The sequence below is a fragment of the Ambystoma mexicanum genome, chromosome 4p, assembly GCF_040938575.1.
Source record: "Ambystoma mexicanum isolate Mex_15411 chromosome 4p, UKY_AmexF1_1, whole genome shotgun sequence".
NCBI lineage: Eukaryota > Metazoa > Chordata > Amphibia > Caudata > Ambystomatidae > Ambystoma > Ambystoma mexicanum.
This window is the reverse complement of record NC_090927.1, coordinates 906,141,319-906,156,158: the sequence shown is the minus strand read 5'-3', so window position 1 is coordinate 906,156,158 and position 14,840 is coordinate 906,141,319. Positions and strand designations below refer to the sequence as shown.

Genomic DNA, 14,840 nt, shown 5'->3' with positions numbered 1-14,840 from the left:
CTGGAGGTGCATGGGCCTGGTGTGCCAGACAGGGTGCTTTAAAGGAGAGCTAGGGTTCAACATGCACCCAGTGAAGGGATTTCAAGGTTGTCGTAATATGATCTTTACATCGATCTCTACATCTTAGCCCAAATTTAAGTTTTCCTTCTTGTTTTGAATGACCTGCACCTGGTAAAGTAGAGTCTTAGGGAGGCTGAGGTGGAGACTGCTGCATGGATGATACTATAGCTATTTTGCACACTGGCATATCATTTGGGGTCTAAGGGGATTTGTTTTTTTACATGAGAAAAGGTCCACACAGAGAGTGGAAGCTTTTTCTCATGATTAAAAAAAGAAAAGAAACTAGAAAAGAAGACGGCCACCTTGGAAATGAAGAAAGGAACTCTTTGGGTCCTGTTTCTATTTCTCACAGAAAGGTAGAGTGGGGGATAGACCAGCGGTGGCATGAGGTTAAAGCAGTTTGGAAATAAGGGTGGAGAGAGGAGGGATGTTGAGTGGCAGCGAGGGATCTCCAGGCAGGGAAGAGGGGAGGCGCGCTGAGCTGATACGACACATTGGAATCCGGATATTACCATTAGACATGCATTCCAAGCTCCCTAAATGAATGCGTTGCACTGCTTAGGCGCTAATATGGACAAGTGTTAATTGATGCAAATTCTTTCATTAAAACACATTGCTGAGATGGACCTGAAGTGGTCAGTATTGAAGAAGAAACATTGTTTTCTGGCACATCCTAAATCTTAGCGCCAGGTCAGAGAATTATATTGCATCAGAGTTTGTTTGCCTGCCTTTCCCTGAATCCCTGGCAAGCAGTAAGAAAGTGTATTCTCTTGCCTAAGCTTTTATTCAGTTTACACACACAAAACCTGAACGTTTTCTACACAATCCTTCAGATCACAAAAGGAGTGTAGCAGCTTGTGAGAAAACCATACCCCTGCATGTTTTTTGGGGATAGGTGACTCTGGCATGCGAGTCTGAAGGTTCGCTCCCAGGACATTTGTAGCAATTCAATTCAAAACAATACATTTTAAAAGCAAATGTCAATATGTGCCAGGACTTAGATACTGCTTTCCTAAGTACAGGAGGGTGGTGTGTGGTTTCACCCAGACCAAATGTATGGATATATGACCGCATGGTAGTGTAATTAGCTAATTATAAGGTGTAATGAGCCAAGCCAAGAAGTCCAAACTTGATTGGCTGCAAAGGGCACGTTTGCATGCCATTAACTTTACCTTTGTTACCCACTATTGACATTTCTGCATTGGGATGGTGTAGTTGCCTGCCTGTCTGGTATGTAAGCTTGTTCGTGGAGTGCTTGGAGGCATGCTTTGAACCATGGTGTGGATTGGTGTATGAGGGCTGGGTGAGCGTTCCGTTGGATGGCAGTTGAAGAGTGAGCTGGCTAGGGTGTTGACGGGCGAGTGGTTGTTCCCATCAAACGTACTTAAGGTACCTTATGTGACCCTCTGGAACTGTACAAATACATGCACCACAACATACACTTAAGGAGCCAGCACTTAATTTGCTCTTGTGGAACCAAGTCACCTTGGGTGGTATTTACAGGATCCACTGGGCCGAATGTACTTTTAGTAAAGCCTTTGCTATGATTTAAGTATCAATGACATATTTCCTTTAATCACGAACTTATTTCAGAGTTTTTTTTTATAGTGACCAGGTGCTTCTTGCTTATGAATGAAGATTGAACAATATTTAGAAAAGATCCCGTGACAATCAAACCTCCCTTATCTTAGTTAATTCAATTGTTTCATTAAAAGACCATTGCTTCATCCCAGTAAGTAATTTCACAGAACAAAAAGAACCCACAGTACCCTTATTAGACATGGTCCACAAAGAGTAGAAAGGGCTATCTGGCATAATACTAATTGATTTAGAGTCTCTTGAAGATTAGCAGTGGTTACTGGGACATTTAACAGCCTGCAGGGTACTAAGCAATACTCTCTGACTTATATCGCCATTGATTTTTGCATTATACATGGAGCCTTTTGTATACATAGTCAAGAAATTGATTACATAATTCCCTTTCAGACTAATAGAACTGCACAAATTGAAATGCATATGTGTAAGATGGCCTAGTAATATATATGTAATAATATGACTGCCGAACCACAAAATGCCAAGTCTTTTTTAAAAAAAAATGGAAAAAATGAGAATCCTTGTTTACAAAATCTACATGCAATTTGAAAAATGTTGGACAGTAATGCACTATCAAGAATTGGGAGTCTGTGTGTCAGTGCATCCTTCCCATGGAAGGTCCAGTGTGAGATAGCTAGTTTCATGTGGAATAATTTGAAGAGATATAGGCTAGTGAGTTGGTACCTGACTTTAACCCCCCAGATCTGGGTTCTAATCTCGGCTTCAGCACTTGTGATTTGAGGCAGGGCACTTGATCGTCCTGTACTTGTACAATGTGACAAACAATCAGCCACAAAAGTCCAAAGTCACTGAAAAATATGTCTGCAAGTCAGTACAAAGAAGAAGGACTTGCACAGTCCGCTTAGGGAGAACTGGTTACAATGTATACAAAGGAACAAAGGACTGTTAGATGTTCTAAACCCGGCCACGGAACCAAACACATCCGTAATGAGAAGCACAGTGGTGGCAGCGGTATTCAGCCGTCAGCGTCCGAGTCCTCCAGCCCAGGACATCTATCGCCATATGACAGCTGTGGAAAAGCAGAGAGCGGCAAGAGGACGCCTAAGACGTGCTCTGCCCGCCGCGTGTAAGCAGACCGAATCCCGAAGCCAGGGAAACGTTGCGAAGCCATGAGCACAGGGGAGAGAAGGCCACGGAGTCAGAGAAATGTGTCCCAGTCTCAGGAAGACCTGGTAATGTACCAGGTCCCCATAAGAGGTCAGGGGTGGTACACGAGAACTGGAGGGGAGCCAGGGGGTGACACAGAGGTTTAGGTGGCTTTTCCCTGGCCCAGTATTAGCAAGGGCGTTAATGGGGATAACAAAAGAAGTGAGAGGGCTAGCATCAGAGGAAATCTTCCTCGGTGCAGTGGTAACGAGAAGACCACTGGCCACCAGAGGATGGTATGGGACCCCAACAGTGAGAAGGAGAGAATCAAAGGAAATCTTACTCGGTGCAGTGGTAACGAGGAAACCACTTGCCACCAGAGAAGGATCTGGGACCCCAGCAGTGATAAGTAGAGCATTAGAGGAAATCTTCCTTTGTGCAGTGGTAACAAGGAAACCACTGGCCACCAGAGAAAGGTTTGGGACCACAATAGTGAGGAAGAGAGCCTCAGAGGAAATCGTCCTCGGCACAGTGGTGGCGAGGAAACCACTGGCCACCACGAAAGGGGCTGGAACCCCAGCAGTGAGAGAGAACTGTGCCAGGCAATACCAGGAGAAGGGAGTCAATTTCCTGTATCGGATGAAAAGCTGTGATAAAGATGCCAAGCTGTGATAAAGACGCCAGGGCAAGAGAGTAGTTCCCCATGGCCGTATTGTGAACTAAACCAAGCAGCACCAGGAGTAGGGAGTCATTCTCCTGGTACAGGCCCAGGACTTGTAATGAAGATGTCACAGGGCGGGAGTCATTCCCCCCTGGCCTTGTGGAGAACTGTACAAAATAACAGCAGGAGAAAGGAGGTATTCTCTTGGTACTGGGTGGAGAGTTGTCCTGGAGACACCAGGGGAAGGGAGTCTTTCCCCCTGGTTTTATTGGGGACTGCATAAGTCTACACCAGAAGGGAGTCATTCTCCGGGATATTGCATAAAGACTGTGTGAAGTCCATAAGCCAGGGGAATGGAGTCTTCCCCCTGGCATTTTCTGTTGTAAACGAACATTCTTTGGACATTGTTCAGGAAGCAGAAGAAGGGAGCCATTCTCCTGAAGAAGGAACTTTCTGTTAGTTTATCCTTTAGTTATAGTGTGAGGGTTAGAGTAGGATTTGACACAGGACGGTGGAACTTTGATTGGATGGACAGTCTGACAATTTCTTTAGTTTGAGTTCTGGACAGGCAAACCCCTCTTAGAGATAGGGACAGTGAGGTTTTCTATTTGAGAAATAAAAGTTTATAACCAAAATCATGCCACCGTTGTGTCAGCTTCCTTCTTTGACACCCTTACAGTATGTAGAGTAAGCCAATTCGATGCTCCCTTCTTTTGACACAGTTAGGGACAATTGAGTTACTCACTTACAGGACTTCTTGCTCATGGAATGCTCACCTGCTGGACCCTGCACAATCATCTTGTTGCCAGAGCACCAACTACCCTGAAGACCAGCTAGTGGGTAGAGTCTACGACCTGCAGTTGATCATAGACGCAGATAGTGCCTCCTGGAACTCTGGGGAATCCCATGCTTGTGTTCCTTGAACCACTGGAGCATTGCTTGCATCACTTGGCTAATGGGACTACATCCTTGGCTACAAAGCTCAGTTCATAGCAAATCAGTATCAGTTTGTTTCCCCATGGTCCGTCGTTGTCTAAGGCCATTGGAGTATCCTCACTGATTGAGGGTCTTTTCCTGTATGCCTCCATCCCCTTTTGTTTAACCAAAACTAGTGTTGTTTGTGTAGAAATTGGCAGCTCCTTTGTCTTACAGCTGCAATGATTGGTTAAGGCCTGTCAGTTAACATTGTATGCAACCCTGTTTCTGATCACTGCTCGTGCTGTGTCAGGATTTGGAGGAACAGAACACACACACTCAGAAGCAGTGTTGACTCAGGTTTTATTATAACAGAAATTGAAAGCACAGTGGGGATCATTAACAAAGCAGGCCTTCTAGATTAATGTGATGTGCAAGGTTACCCTAGATTCCCTTTAAAGTGACAAACTAGCTCTTCCAGGGCCAAGGATCAGCGCTTTCTGTGTCCCCGTAGGGCCTGTCTTCCTACCCCCTCTTTGGATCCCAGCCAATCCCAAAACTGGGTTTTTTCTTGCTGTACACTTCATTCTCCTGTGCATTTCTGGCTAAGGATGAGGTGAGGCAAATTTCTATAATCTTTGTAACACAGAGTTTGTGTTTCTCAACCAGAACATGTCAGGATCAGAAATATTAACTCAAGTGCAGAAATCTATTCTATAGGACCTAACTTCCTGCATCCCAAAGCCTAAATCAACAGATCCCGGGGTGTTTGCACACTGGACACCATCTTTCAAGTCACTCAGACTATCGGGGTGTTCCACAGTGCCCCTGTACTCTTCTTTATCCTTGATGCCATCTTCCGCCATGCCTTGGTTGAGGTTGTGGTCACTGTGTTGTACTGGGACCTCGACTTGGCCTGGTGTCAATACCTGAATACCCAGAGGGCCTCAAATATACTACCCTGGCAAGACCTGCCGTATCCCACTCTTGCTGTAGAGGTTCCTTCAACTTCTTTAATAGGGCTGGACCTGTAGCTTGGACTGCTTGCCCGCCAGGCAAATTACATATAGGTTTTGCTCGCCCCTCTATCTGAGTGCTAAATATTCTCTAGCCTGGCATGTAGGCCTTTCTGTTTACACCACAGTGTGAGTTAGATGCCCCAGCAGGTTTTGCCTTTTCAAGTTAAGGCCTTCTGGGTCAATGTCCCCAGTAGGCCTCCAACTCTTGCTTCACTCTCTGCCATGACCCTTCTAAAGCTGTGTACCATCTGATCTACCCACTTCATTATGTCCCTCCTATCTCTAGTTACCAGGCCTTCTGCACCTGGAGAGCACAGGTTTTGTTTAACTAACACATCTTCTCCTTCTCAAACCGCTACCTCACTTCTCTGACTCTGGAACACGGTCTTCAAACCTAAACAAGTAGGTGATCTTTCTCTCCTGTTATGCTTTTGTGGCCAGAGTAATTGGAGCAAGGAGAGGCCTGATTGGTGGGTCCATTTTACCAGTAGCTTATATTCCTACACACATGATTTTCTTGGGGTGTATTTCTACAGACACCTAGAATCTCTTCCCCTGTATTTTGGAGGCACAGGTTTCCCTGGGAAACATTGCCATTATTTTCTGGACAGTGCATATGCATCCTCTCTAACTTGCCCAAAGAGGACAAGTGGGAGCACAGGGTGATCCCCACATTTAACACCTCCTAGAATTAGATCACAGAGCTTGTTGCTTCCCCTAACCCAAGAGTTCACTAGTCTCCCTCTTTGTGCATTGCACATGTGATCTTATTACAGGTGGCTCTGAAAAATTTGACAGCTCTGTATTTTGCCACAAAGTTCCACCTGTGATGAAGAAGGAAGCCAAGAAAGTCTATCATTGTTTACTGTTTGCAATCTTTATTTGGGGATAGTTATAAGATTGGGCAGCCTCCCAACTCACCCACTTTTGGCAAGTGTCACCAGCCTTTTACTTAGTTCAGAGTCACGGCAGGCTGATACCCCTCGAACCCCATAGACGTCAATGGGCATTGACTGTCCCAAACCCAAAACATCTGATTTCACCCACCCTGGCAACACAAAAGGATGAGGGTTATGGCAACTGACAATTAAATGGGATCTTCACAAACAAACAAAAAGGTCAGGATGGGTCTCTGTTCAGTGGGGTTTGGGTGCCTTGCCCTCATAAACCTCGCGTTAGTCCAACGTCTTTTCCACAGATGCATGTACGTTGGCCTTCCTGGCTGCAGAAACAAGTGTACCAGTTAGTGAAATTCAAGAGGGGTGACCTTGCTCCTTCTGGTCTAGTGGGCTCTAAAGTGACCTGCACCCTTTTTCTTCAGTAGATGCAGCCGGCAGGTAGAGTAGGATCCTTTGGGGGCATGTCTAGGCTTTCCCCTGGTTGCTATTTTCCCCACATCTCTAAGCTCACAGTAATATCCCTGACCTCAACTTGCACCTCCTCCCACTTCTGAGCCTCTCAGAACCTCCCAGTTCTTACAAGCTAGCTCTGGGCTCTCTCACTCCTCATGGTCCTTTTCCTCAACACCTGATGTTTCTGCTTTGGCTTTCCAATCTCCTCCTGATGTTATTCATTCAGACTCTTCTGTACCACCCTCACTACCACCTCCTCATTGGGATGTTCTTTATTCATTCAGTCTCTCCAAGATGTGTCTCTCTCCTTGATGTTACTTCCTCTGTGTCATTACCAGTCTCTGATGCTGACTGACACCTTCTCCTTCTCTTGGGGCCGCACCATCTCTTCCAACACACCTGCTCCTGCCACTGTCTCTTGACCTCCCCTCCCTTCCCTTGTTCCAATGTTATATCCTCCCACTATCCTTCCTCTGATGTCCATCTTATCTCTTCCTTAATTTCCATTGCCTTCTCTTCTTTCTCTTTTGCTCCCTCCATTGTTACAACCTCCTTTCTGATTGCCACCGTCGCCCGTCTGCTTTTACAATCTAATGTTCCCATCTCCTTAATTCCTACCCCCACCTTCAGCGGTTCCATGTGATAATATCGCCGCAAAAATATCGGCGTACAAAAATTTTGCCATATTTTTGCGGCAATATTACCCCATGGAACCTGCGGGGGACACCCCCGCAACCCACATATATTTTAAAAGGGAGCAGGGATACCCCCGCAATCCCCCCATCCATTTACCCCATAAATTATCCCCACCAAAAATATTGCCTATGGCCGTTCCCGACGACCATATGTAATGTGATATTTTTGGTGGCGATAATATTACCTGATACCCCTTCAGCTCACTCTCAACCTCTGATGTCACCACTTGATTGTGCTGAATAATCCTTCCAGGCAATCGGATGGCGCCGCTCTTCTTGATCACTTTGCCAAGGGCGATGCTTTGGTCCTGTTCATCCCTGAGACATTTGTTAGAGACAGATGAAATTGTGGGCTAGCATTGCCCAGCCTTTCAGAAGGACTAGCATGGCCATGGTCAGTCGATGGGTGGGTAACACTCTGAAGGCCCATAGGCTTTGTGTTCATCCTCACATCCCATCTTTCTTCCAGCTTCACTTCCCATGCCAATAGTTTCAGCGTACAGAGAAAACATACTGCATACCTCTCAAGTCACATGTCACAGAATAATAAGTTCCCTCACATGCCAAGCCCCTTACCCGCCCACACAGCTCAGTAGATTCTCTCCCGCCAAAAACGAAATTGGCTGTTTTTGCCCACACTGGGAACTTAAAAGGTTGCGAGGTATGCCGAAACTTAAGAGGGGTTAGGAGCCTGAAGGCTGTGTGCCAAAGTCAGATTCAGCAACTAACTGAGGTGTACCGTGCAGAAAGGAGCATAGCAGGAAGGGGGCGGGGGATGGGAGAAGTTACAGAGCGACCCACTCATAAAACAAGTGGGCGGCCCAGAAGCAAAACACACATCCAACCAAGAAGAATATGACATTTTACAAATAGATGTAAAGACATTGGTGATAGCACTGTTTTCCCCTGCCATTTTAATATTGAACCTTTGCCATTCTACATCTCGGTGTGGCCACGGGAAGTGGTGCTGTTGAAATCTTTTACATTGGGGACCAATCATTTTCATGCCTAGGACCAGCTTTCATCCTTCTTAAATGTGAATGTAAGTCTGAGGCTGGCACCAGCCTTTTCTCTGGCCCTGCCAGGTTTTAGGCATTCCAGAAAATTGAATTTCCATTGTCCTTTGGGGTCCAGCCCCGCTGACTCTCAGATAGTCAGGCACCAATGTTCTAGCTCACAATGTGTGAATGAAGATGTAGCATTGAACACAATTTATAGAATTAGGAATTGAAAAGTCATTTATTTGTGTTTATGACACTATTGCTCTCTTTGTATGGCTTATTTCAGCCTTTCAGAGCTATACATGTTCTAGTGGCATAACCACAAAGCGTCTTGTGGCATGTGAGTGCAAACGCATCCTTAATAGAAAGTGCACATGTTCTGCATGCGCTGCATGCAGAATGGCTACATGAGTGGACCACGCTAGCATTGACAAGTGTTTTTCTTTGCAGGGTGACCAGACAGCATTGCACAGGGCTGCAGTTGTTGGAAACAGTGATGTCATAGCAGCTCTCATTAAGGAAGGGTGTGCTTTGGACAGACAAGACAAGGTAAGAAGTACACATGGAACTGTATTGTGCCACATTGCATTATAGCAGCCATCCCATCAAACCTGAATTGTAATAATAATTGTGACTACCTACTTTCTAGTTTCAGGGTCGCCAGATACCTCATTTCTCTTCATTAGCATGCTGACAGCCACTTCTCATGGATGAAAGGCTACTTTTATTAAAGGGAGAACTGTTGTGACTGCATAGATAGACACAAGCAACATATGAGTCATTGATTCACAATTAGCCTGTCCCCTTTCCTCTTCCTCCACAGACTATGGGCTGGGGCCCCCTGGTGAGGACACAGCTCCCCGTCTTGCAGATAAGCGGTGGCGCTCACAGACCACTAAGGTGGTGATTTGACACAGTATCAAACTTTCTAACATTCCCCCTCACACCTCTCATTATGATCCTAATTCCCTGAACTTCTTGGATCAATGGTGCTTTCTCCTTGTTCTGCAGTAATCTGCAGTAATCTGCAACAACACACCCTGCTGCAATGGGGGGGGCAATACAAAAACATAGACAACCCCGAAGCTCATGCCAGCACACACACCTGTAAGGGAAGGGAGATGTGAAAAGTGAGTTCAATGTATAAAGCCTCTTGTACATCCAGCCCTACTCTGTTGGTCCTAATGGCTTATGTGGCAGTCCAGTGTCTGGCGGGATTGGGAAACAACCGTGGTCAAAGTTTCTTCCTCCAGGGCATCCTGCCAGCCTCCCATTACTTCTGTTTGAGCACATCACCCCCACTGCCACAGCAGCTGCTCACACCTTTCCAACAGTCGGTGAAACCACTCTCAGGGACTACCGTCTTATCGCCATGAGTTATGCCTTCCTCTGAAAGCAAGTAGAACTACCTCCTAGAAGTATCCTGGTGGATGGGACAGGGATTTGGGAAGGAGGATACAGAATAAAGAGTGGGAGTCCACTTGGAAGAACATGAGTAGTCATCATTATGTGCCCAGTATAAAGAGATGAACTCTAAACTACTATACAGATAGTAGTTGACTCACTCTTGTTTTAAAAAGATGGATAATAGTAAATCCTCTCAGTAGTTGGGATGGAGTGGAAGTGCTGGCACTTTACTTCATACATGGTGGTCACGCTTGCAGAAAGGTTCTGGAATGAAATAACTTTCCATGATGCGGGCTTGTTGATTCCCTGGGCTCCCATAGAAGTGTTGCTGGCTCTCATGCCACAGGCCCATGCCACATTGATACTAACAGGGGGCAGAGCATTTAGGTTGCAAGCTAATAGCCAGTCAATACAAAGTCACTCACCAGCTATACAAACACACAGCACACCATTTCCTACTCGACGAGAATCAACTCTCGGTGGCCAATGGCTACTGCAAATGTTGCACCCTGACACTTTATAGAAAGACAGTTTGACAGCCAAACTATTGGTGGCATTGTGGTGGGATATATTTATTGATTGTGCTTTATAAAGTGCTAATCCTGAGCACAGGGAAGAGAACGGGAGTTGGATATTTTCAGGCCGTGGAAACGTTCAGATCAGTTACATGTGCAGAAAGGAGGCATGGGGAAGAGCATACTAAGGAGAAATATAAATACTGATAAGTGCAGACATTAGAAGAAAAGAAGTATGTGTCCACTAAAGAGGTAAGTACATAGACTTGTGCAGAATGGGGTCATGAAAGAGTCAGAGAAAAAAGGAAGCCAATGAAAAGGAAAGTCCACGGGCCAGGAGTCTGATTCCAATGATTTCCTGGAGAGGAAGATGTTCTGCCTCTTGTGCATCTCCCTCCAGGTAGGTCACCCCAGAGGGATGTCCCTGCCACACTGAATTCTCCCACCCAGCTTTCTTTTCCTAAAGGCAGTGACCAACGGAGGCGTTGAGCAAGCCAAAGTCAAGAGCCTGGAGAGGAACATACTTTTTTACTTTTACTTTGTCATGGCGGTAGCCTAGCTCCTTGTTCCGGTAGGTTTAATGAAAGATGCAAAGGGCTTTAAAGTGGCTGGGTACCCTGACGGTGACAGCAGGGGGCTGTTGCAAGGATCAAAGTGCAGGAGCTACATAGTACCACGGTTTGAGGTCAGGAGAAAACTCAGTTCTGTGTTGATTGGAGCTGATAGGTAAGGTTTTTAGGGAGTCCCAACAAAAGACAAGCGCAGCAGTCCGGTCCTGAGTGTGGAAGTGTCAGTATACTCTAGGAAACTGTGTGTGAGGTCATTAGGGGTATTTTTCCACAGCCTTCTGGTGAGGGGTGTGAAGAGTTCTATCCTGAGCGGGCAAAGAGTTTGTTTATCAAGTTAGACTGCAGCTCTCTTAGTGTGAAACATAGCAGAGTAGTCAGGCTTCATGCTTAGGAAGGGATGGGCTTGTAATTAGGTAGAATTAAGGCCAAGATATTTCATAAGAGAGGACAATACACAGATATAATGGCACATATATTCACTCTTTATTATAGTTTTACCCATAAGCAGCATGTAGGTTAAATGAGTACTAGGCCATATACGGCAGCTAGTCATCCTATTATAAGAACAGAAGGGGCCTTTTGCAAGACACTTCTCACCGGAAAGCCAGTATCAAGATAGTTACCTGGTGGCAAAATACTCTACACCTTAATATGCTAAAGGAGCGGTGTTAGGTTAGATTTTCATCTTTATGCTAAATCTCCTGCACCTGTAAGACCCCCAGCACTTTTTGCTGGACTTGTGGATTCTTGTTCTGTGTTCCTGAAAGAGTGGGAGCCTTTTTCCCCACTCACCCTTTCTGTTAATCTTTCTATGGGAGTCATGTTTGTGACTCTCAGTACTTTATTCTTTGAATCATACTTCCCTATAACTTTTAGGACATCTTCATTTTATCATTGCAGTGCACATTACTTTCTGTTTCTCTTGGGCTCCTTTGTGAACTACTTTTTATCCTTTCTACAATCCCCATTGTGAAATCAGCATACCCCACCTTATGTGGAGTGCTGAGGGGTTACATAGTATCCCTGGTTGTGTAACATTTCTGTTACAGTCCTTTACTAGTCTTGAAGAACACATGTTCTCAAGGTTAGAGAGGATAGTGTTTTTATCCTCTCTACATTTTATATTGTGAGATCAGCACACCTCACCTTATGTGGTGTGCTGAGGAGATCCACTGTATCCACTTTCTCACTGCTCCTGTAACATTTCTGATACAGTGACGAGCATACCATTGTGGCTGGTGGCAGTGGATGTGTTCTACCTACTTTTGTGTTATTCTTACCCGCATGTTGTCAACCCAGCCTGGTAATGCACAGAAGGGTCACCATTGACCCACAATAGTGTCTGTATTCTTTTTTTCGCCATTTCTTGTGTGCTTTTACTTTTCTGGTCCTTCTTCTACTGTCCTGGGTGTGTGAGATCCTGGTTTAATTTTTATTTTTGGCGGGAATCCTTTGTGAAGCCCGCTGAGGCTCCAGCGTGTCTGTGAAGGCAGGAAATGAGGGAGGAGCCCAAAACACTCTGGCCCTTTGTCTTCTGGCATTCCTGCCTGGAACCAGCTGAATCCGATGAGGAAGAAGAAGAGAAGACACCTGTAGCTAATTCCAGCGACTGGAGATGCCAGCTGTGTAACCACTGCTGTGTTGACCCCTTTTTCCATGCAACAGAGGAGTCCCGAAGACGACGACTCCAACCCTTGGTCTAATGGGACCAAGTCTTAAGACCTGCATTTTGAGCCATCCCATGCCTTCCTGAGATGATGTGCATCATCTTCCCATGAATGAATCTCGCTGAAACTTCAGTGGACGACTCCTGGTCCTCCAGAAGCAAGATTCCACACCTTGAAGTCCCCTCACCAGAGTGCTGGACCGAGATAGCGAGGTGAACCGATCAGACGACAACCGTTCTTCATCTGGTACCTTGAAAAGGGTGCCAAATCCACAGAGCCACGAGCAGCATCCTTTGTTAGGAGCCTTTCCACTCGACTGCTGCTGCAAGTTCCCATCCAGTGTCCCTTCTTTCATCACCAGGACCAAGAATACAGAGTCCGGGCCCTGTGCTGCTATATTTATAAGGCGTCTATCTGCAAATTCTTCTTCACTGCTGAGGTACTGTGTGGCTTGAAGTAATACTTTCATACATTCTTTGTGTTGCTTCTGTGTGGCTAAGGTGGTGATTTGTGTAGTTTGAAGTTCACCCATACCGTTGGCCCAGGCCCAATTCTCCAACACCTGTAGGGAGCCTTCTACAAAGTCCCTGGACACTACTACCAACTCTAAAGTCTGATACTTACTTGTTAGATGAGAAATACTCGGGGGCTTTGACTTTCCTACAGTTTGTGCCCTATCCTGTTCTGCCTACAGCTGGCTCCTGGACCACCAGGGTCCCCCTTCTGCCTCTGAGGACACTCATGCCCTAGATTAGGGAAGGTCTCCTAAAGTATAAGGCCTCTGTGAAGAAAATATAACAGCTGTTGGAAAGTACTTACTTGCTATGTGTTGGTGCTGTAACTGTATATTCCCGAGGTAGCATAAGTTGCAAGTGTTAAAGTTATTACTTACCTTTGAAGTGCATACTGTCATTCTGAAAAGTATTATAAAGTTATTGCTTACCCTTGAATTGCCTTCCACTATTCTAGAAAGTAATATTGTAAGTATAACAATATTATTCCTGAAACAGAATAAGTGTAAGAGTTTACTACAAATAGGGTCCACTTGCCTTGAATTGCATGCTGCCATTCCAAAAGTATAATAGAGTGGTTTTACTCACCTTGAATTGCATACTGTTATTCTAAATGTGTTATATACTTTCTTTTACTTACCAAAATTATTGTGTTGGTTTTTATTTTGTGTTTATGGCTTATAATAGTACTTACCTTTCTAAAGAATGTCTTTGCCTGTGTATATATACAATAAACAGTTTCTTGTACATATATCAGTGTATACATATTTATTCGGATCATATGTATGCTACAAGTTCTTTGTACCTATCTACAGACCTCTCTCCCTACTAAGATAAGCCTGGCTGCTATGCCATACTACCATTACCTTGAGTGGTACAGACATACTAAGAGCTGGAGTCATCTTATAAAGTCCTTTGGGTGGACTTTAGAAGAACTGTCCTAACGTGGGGGAGAAAAGGGATTCCTATACACAGATAGGATACATACACAAAGTCATAAAATGATAGCCAAAACATGGGATGAACAGTGTTTTTTCCAACCCCACAACCAGTGAATTTGAACAATCCTAACAAGGAGTTATTACCAGACGTACTGATAGATAATAGAGGGAAAAGCCTAATACAGATGGGCAGATCATAATCGTCAATCAGTAAAATGATTAGTAATGAGCTAACACAGCACTGGGCTAAAACACATCCCAGTGTACTCAGAATCCGTTACAGAAAACATGCAATACCATTGTTACTTTATACAAAATGTTACTCAATTTCAAAGAGCGAGCTGCAATGTTTTGCTATTTAGAAATTATATTAAATCACTGGTGCCTTCTAAAAATCCCAGTCAGTCTTGGAAATTGGAGGACCCCAGGGGTGACCCATGAAAAATGTAACTGTCCAGGTAAGTATCTGTTAATGTCACTTTAGCTAGATTTCCAGAGTTCCCAAAGGTTTTCCGATAAATAACAGGACAACCCCAATAGGCTTGTTGCCGGAATAGGATGAAGGAAGGTAAGTTGTCTTTCTCCCCCACACATGCAGAAGAAAGGGCAACCAGCCAGAGTGTACACCAGAGATAACCCCCAAGAAGAGACTCGGGCCAGGGTTCGAGAACCAGAGGGCCACGAAAAGCTGGTTGCTGAGGGAGCACAAAGTCCCCTCCAGTCAATGGAAATAATAGCAGGTGCTCGGATCAACTACTCCTTGGGATCCTGGTTTTAAGAATCCAAGGAACATATCAGTACTCACAGTGCTGGATGTGAAAGATTC

General features: G+C 45.0%; 1 protein-coding gene across 13 annotated transcripts in view; it reads left to right on the top strand.

Moving 5' to 3' along the window:
• The window catches only part of ANKRD6 (ankyrin repeat domain 6), a 1,122,185-nt gene that overhangs the window by 839,425 nt on the left and 267,920 nt on the right, over positions 1-14,840 (top strand). For all 13 annotated transcript variants that reach the window (XM_069606486.1, XM_069606494.1, XM_069606490.1 and 10 more), the window contains one exon: positions 8,854-8,952. In XM_069606486.1, coding sequence (XP_069462587.1) covers positions 8,854-8,952 — 99 coding nt within the window. The remainder of the gene's footprint in view (positions 1-8,853; positions 8,953-14,840) is intronic.